The sequence below is a fragment of the Mesoplodon bidens genome (assembly GCF_964165515.1).
Source record: "Mesoplodon bidens genome assembly, chromosome: 16".
Lineage (NCBI taxonomy): Eukaryota > Metazoa > Chordata > Mammalia > Artiodactyla > Ziphiidae > Mesoplodon > Mesoplodon bidens.
Window position 1 is genome coordinate 30520952 of NC_138173.1, and position 6872 is coordinate 30527823.

A 6872-nucleotide genomic window follows, 5' to 3' on the forward strand; every position below is an offset into this window, starting at 1 on the left:
TCTAATATGAGAACAGTCAATAAAGACTAAACTAACAAAAACAAAGAATGGAAAATAAATCAAAAACAGCAAGCAAACAAACAACAAAAAAAACCAAAGAACACAGAAAATGTGCACATAAAAACAATAAGAAAAGAAAAGAAAATTAAAAATAAAGGACGAGGGCTTCCCTGGTGGCGCAGTGGTTGGGACTCTGCCTGCCAATGCAGGGGACACGGGTTCGAGCCCTGGTCTGGGAGGATCCCATGTGCCACGGAGCAACTGGGCTCGTGGGCCACAGCTGCTGAGCCTGCGCGTCTGGAGCCTGTGCCCCACAGAGGTTGTGATGGTGAGAGGCCTGCGCACCGCGATGAGGAGTGGCCCCCACTTGCCGCAGCTAGTGAAAGCCCTCGCACAGAAACAAAGAGCCAACACAGCCATAAAAATAAATAAATAAATAAATAATAAATAAAAAGATACTACATGTATCTGCTAAATAAATAAATAAATAAATGAAAATAAAGGACAAAAATAATAAAAAACCCACAAAGCTACAAAAAGTAAAAATAGAAAAATATGTTATATATATTAAATTTTTTAATTAAAAATTAAGAATAAAAGATTTAAAAAAACATCAAAGCAACAACACCAACAACTGAACAAAATGAAATGAACAACAAAAAAAAGAATAATAGTAATAAGAATATTTTCCTGGACCCTCGTCTGTCAGTGTCCTTGCTCCCATAGTGAGCCAGAGCCAACACATGCCTCCCCAGGAGTCCCTCCAATACCTCTAGGTAAGTCTCTGGACCTGCTGTGTGCATCGTGGGACCAGCTCAGACTCTGACCTGGCCAGATTCCCACATGTACTTGCCCCCAAATTCCAGTGCTGCGAAGGCTAGATGGGCCTCAATTGTTGAAACACTCATCTATTCAGGTATTCCACAGATGCAGGATTTACCCAGCTGATTTTGGGGATTTAACCCACAACTTGTGCAGCTGTCCTCTTCCTTAGTCTCACCGGCCCTGGAGCTCAGCTTTGGTTTTGACCACATCTTGGTGTGTGCACCGCCCTAAGGCATCTGTTCCTTGCCCAGGCGAGAGGGAGTGAATGCATTGACTGCTTAAGGCACACTTATTCACTCAGGCCGAGGCAGGGGTACTGCGGCCACAACTGGAGTGTCTGCAAGCTGCCTGTGGCAAATGCTTTCAGGATAGTGTTAATTTAAAATTTCTACTGTTATCTCTGAAATTCTTTTGCTTATAAAATACCCATCATAGAAATTCTATGGATAACTAAAACAAATCTGTAGCTTAATTCCTACACCATTTAAAAAAAGAAAACATCAGTAAAAAGAAGAGATTCACATTAATTCAAGAATGAAATAGTGTGCATACTGATATCCCATCATTGCTCTGATGACTGTGGACTGCCAAGACATTCAGCATCTCATCTTTTAATAAAATTTGACAACACACTCCTGATAATTTAGACGTCACTGGTTTTTCAACTTATTCCTGAATTTATTGCATTTGAAATTTAGTGATCCTTAGTCAACCTTTGGTAACAAATGGTACCATAGGGCGTGATGCATTCAAGATAGTCCATCAAGTATACAAATAATGTATTAGTCTGTTTTCACACCCTGTAAAGACTAGAAGGGCTCTGGGACTACATTGGAAACTCACTGAATGCTTAACTGTAACTTCAATTTTCTGTTGAAAGGGGTTTGGTTCATAGACAAACTAACCTTTTACTTATTTACATTTTATTCCCTGCAATGTCGTATTTGCAATGAGTTCTGCTATTTGAACTAAGGTATTCAATTTTCTCCATTGTTAAGGATCCTATTCTCTCCTGTCCATTGACATATGAATGGATAAAGGAGATGTGGCTCATATATACAATGGAATATTACTCAGTCCCTTCCAATTCTAAAACCCATTCATTCATGTTCCATGGCTTACAGGTTAGAGTCCAAGTTACTTAGCTAATACAAGCTCATACATGACTCAGCTCTTACAGACTTCTCCAGCCTTTTACTCTTTGTTGTAATCAACTAATGCAAAATTACTTGAAAAAAATTTTTAGTGTACCATCTTATTTCTTGCCTCTGTGCTGTTGCCTATGTTGTATTCTTCTTTTATCAGCCTGGTGAGTTCATCTTTCAAATCCTGTCCATAGGATATTTCCTCTCTAAAGTCTTTCTCAATGCTGTACATCTGCTGGGAAGATTCTTCTCTTGCTCTCCTGTTCTATACTGCTTTTGTACCTGATGCATTATTTAATTTTATTTTTAAGTCATTTGAAATTACCTCTCCCTTCTACTAAAATGTGATCTCTTTAAGTGTGGAAGCAGTCTTTCTCTATCTTTAACCTACACTAAGGAGTTGAGGTGAGGTGAACATAAAAATCTACCTAGTCCACCTGCCATGTTTTATAAATTAAGACTGATTGCTATAAATGTCAAAATGCTATTTTATATTTAAAAATTAGTTTATACTTCATTTAGAATTATCAAAGTATAAATCAGAAAATACTTGGTAGTAAAGTGAATATTCTTATTCAAGCAATATATTTTTGTGTCAGTTTTGTACTGCAAAAAATAAAAACTCCCATATTCTGATAATGCATGTTCTCATAAGAATTAGCATTGAATTAGTCAGATTTCCTGTCTTGAAACAAGAAAATAACATTATTCTTTCTCAAAATCCTTTTGGTGCCCTTCTGAATAGAGTAATATATTTGACAGTGTATCTTTTTTTTTTTTTTTTTTACATCACAACATTGTTTATAATGTGAATTTTTTACAATACAAACAAAAAAATACAGAAATGCAATATATGAATACAGTTAAATGCAGAATGGTGACTTTTTTTCAAGAGGCCATGATTCCCATTTCTAGTAAAATAAAGAGACTGCACATAGGTAGAAATAGGTTGGTTGTTAGCTTCACAATTTTGCCTAGAAATGATCTATAAATGCATTTTTCCCCCTTCTACTTACCATAAAGTGTAAGAGGGAATTAAAGAAAGTTTCCTTGTTGGTTCCTACCATATGAAAGATGTTATATTCTATTTTAGCAGGGCCAATATATGGAAAATACCTAAATTAAATGTTATTACAAAAATGAAGCAGTAATGAGATTCTGGCTAAAGAGGGCACTAAATGAGAATAGTATATATTTAAAGAATCCAAAACAAACAAACAAAAAAAGAGGTTCTTATAAAAAAGCTCTAGGTGCGTTGTAAACATATAGGTTTTTTTTTCCATGTGTATTTTTAAACAATGGAAGTGTCAAAAAATAGGGTCAACTGTGTTAGACTAAATTACATTATTGTATATGTTGCACTGAATGGAAACATATTATAATTATCATAAAGAAGCATAGTTTGCATCATATTATGGCAATTTATCCTTAATGAAAACCTTCCAGAGTCCTTTTATTTTGGAATATCCTGTAAACAATCAAACTACCAGAACATGATTGTACAACAGTAAAATGTTTTCTTACATTAAATTGAAGACATCTGTTTAATAAAAAAAGAAAACATAGGAAAGGTACTTAGAGCTGTTAGTTTCTAAGTACACAACACCCTAGACAATTAAAGTCATCTTAATCTCCGTCAAGAACAACAACAAAAAAAAATAATAATTTTTGTCATGATGTTAAATCCATCATTAAGGATAAAACCGGTGCAAATTGGTCAAACGGATCCAACAAACACTGATGTCCAAGCTGGCACGTTGACAACTAATATGTAACTGGTGGTCAAAAGAGGGTATAAAAGATTTCCCTTTCTTCTTGTTCTTTTCCAAGGTTCTTGAAGAGTTCTGTTGCTCTAAAATACATTGTTGGGCTTCCCAATTTGCTTTCTCATCTTCAAACTGATGACATTTTTCCTCTAATTCTTTGTGCTGTGCTTCCAAATTCTTTTTCATTTGCTCATGGCGCCGTTGGAGCTCAGCTTCAGAGTCCTTCAGTTTTTGAACTTTTTCTTTGGCCTTCATCTCAAACACCTGCTCCATCTCCATCTCCATCTTCTTCATCTTAGCTACATGCTCCCTTCTTTCTTCTTCCATTTGTGCAAGAGGGCTCTTAGTAAGCTGCCCTTTATTCTTGTTATTATCAACTCCATTATAAGTCACAGCTGCCAGTTTTTTGCTCTGGTAGTTCTCATAGTGTACATTGTTAGTGACATCTTTCAAGTCCTGCATGTGTGTTCTTATCAACATATTTCTTAGAACTGTAAAATCACAATGTCACCATTTTCAACTTCAGCAACACCCCAAGGATACTGCCTTCCTCTGACCTTTTTGCCATTAACTTCAATGATAATATTACTACCTACCACAGCAAGAGGTAAACAGTCCTTTATCTTTTTAACAAGCTTATTTTCTTCTTCATCATCTGTATCTGGGAATTCATATATTTTAATTTTATGTTCTTGGACTTCTTTCATTATCTGTTTCTTAAACTGTTGGCACTCCTCTGGTGTGAGTGTATCTGCTTTGGCAATAAGTGGAATGGTATTCACTTTTTCATGCAAACGCTTCATAAACTCAATATCCAATGGTTTAAGTCCATGTCCTGAAGGAGCAATGAAGTATAAACAACACTGCACTCTGTTATCAGGCATCTGACGTCTGTTCACTCTGGATTCTGCCTTTAGGTAGTCCTCAAACTTACTATCAATGTAGTCGATAACAGGCTGCCAGCAATTACTATTATCCACTGCATCTCCAAATCCTGGGGTATTAACTATTGTGAGCAACTGAACACCACCTTCTTTGATTAAAACTTTGGATTGTTCCACCTGTACAGTCTTTTTTTATTCTATGTGAAGGACCTGGATACTCTGGAGAATATAAATCTGTGAGGAATAATGAGTTGATTAAAGTTGACTTTCCCAGTCCAGATTCACCCACAACCATAAGTGTGAATTCAAACCCTCTCTTCACTGATTTTCTGTATACTTGATTTGGGAGATTTGCAAATCCCACGTAGCCTTCAAGGTTCTTCTGTTGAGCTACCATGGTGCTGCTGTTGACGCTCCTCTCCTCAGCAACAGCGGATCTCTCACTGACCGACATCCCCTCCCCCCCTCCGCGTTAACCCCGGGCGCAGCGCAGCCCGCGGATTCTCCAAAGCCGCCTACGCCCAGCGTCGCTGCTTCGCTCCTCCACTGGTTCTCGCCCGACTCCTGCTCCCTCCCCCGCCCCTCCACTCCTCAGCCCCTCTGCCCCCTCAGTCGAGGCTTCCGGGCCAAGCGGAGGCTGGCTTCGATCTCGCGAGATTACTTCATCGCTGCCCCGCCGACTTCATTGGCATGACTTCATTGGCGTCAGCGCTCCTTTGCTGCTTGGGTTTAGCTGCCATGTTAAAATTGGCGGCATTTGGCACCTCCGGGGTCCTGGATAGTCAGGCCTCTGTGCGTGTTTCTTTTTTTTTTTTTTTTTTTTTCTTTTTGCGGTATGCGGGCCTCTCACTGTTGTGGCCTCTCCCGTTGCGGAGCACAGGCTCCGGATGCACAGGCCCAGCGGCCATGGCTCACGGGCCCAGCCGCTCCGCGGCATATGGGATCCTCCCAGACCGGGGCACGAACCCGTATCCCCTGCATCGGCAGGCGGACTCTCAACCACTGCGCCACCAGGGAGGCCCTGTGCGTGTTTCTTGAGCACTCGACAGTGTATCTTTATAAACCTATGTCTTTGTTATCATAATTCCAACCTGCATGTTCTAGAACTTGTCATTGCAGTCTGTCAATGGTTAGCTCTAAGGTACAAAGTGTGATTGGAGGGAGTAACAAAAAGAAAGGGGGTTTATTTTTATTTTATATACCTTTATGATTTTTAAAATTTTACAGTAAGGTGCATTTATATTTTTATTTTAGTAAATAAAGAAAATAAATAGCATATCTGACTAAATATGGTTCAAACGTTTAATCAAGTCCCTTAAAATGTATTTTATTATTAAAAATTGAGTTTTGAAATAATTTGGGGTTGAACAATGTCTTCTTTATACATTGTCTTTAACACTCTTGACCAGAGATATCAGTTTCTTTTTTCAAAATCTTGGCTCATATGTTTTGAGAATGAAATATACAGAAGAACTGAATAAAAACTAAGGTCCTTTTTCTCCTCTAATATTTTTCCTCCTAACACAAAATAAAATGTAATATTTCTATTGGAAGTCTATACACAGAAACCACAATAAACATCACTCTTTGATCCAGATACATGCTTCCATTTTCCAATAAAAATGGATTTGTAAATACAAACAGATATAACCTGAATAAAATATTCATATTTCTGTTTTACATCCCATTTCATCTAATGTTCTTCTTTAATTCATCTGTAAAGTTAGTGCAGAATTGTTATTAATTTCTGAAATCCTGCCTCTATTTTCTTATCAATAATTTCCTAATTTAAATGATTCAAAACCACATTTCCAATGATTGATAGTATTTATTTTTAGATTTAATTTTAAATTAATTTTAAATTTTAAATTTCTTCTGTTTCTTATTTCTTCCAGTGTGCCTTTTTCTCACTTGGATTTTTTTTTTAATGTCTTCATTTTTGTATGTTTTTATATACCAAAATGTCTTCCTTTCAACTCACATTTGAATGCTAGGTTAATTGGTTAAATAACCACAGCTTCAACATTATTGTATTGCTTCATTGTTCATTATACAGATAACTAATCTGAAGCTACCCTCATTTTTTTCCTGTGTTTTATTTTTCTCTTAAGTTTCTGTTTTGACTCTCCTTTATTCTTGAAGTCACTAATTTCACAAGATATATTTCTAAATGTGGATCCTTGTCAATGAAAGTTGGGCTCTTTCGTTCTGAACACATTACTCTTTCTAAAGTGTGGGAAAATTTCTTTGAT

The 6872-nt window shown here is 37.0% G+C and overlaps 1 protein-coding gene across 1 annotated transcript; it reads right to left on the reverse strand.

Moving 5' to 3' along the window:
- Positions 1-3639: 3639 nt before the first annotated feature.
- On the reverse strand, positions 3640-5109 carry LOC308629904 (septin-7-like). Its single transcript, XM_081258229.1, is given in 3 exon segments — positions 3640-4245; positions 4248-4812; positions 4814-5109. Coding segments are annotated over 3 exon segments (1410 nt in total). The 5' UTR covers positions 5075-5109; the 3' UTR covers positions 3640-3661.
- Positions 5110-6872: the final 1763 nt, after the last annotated feature.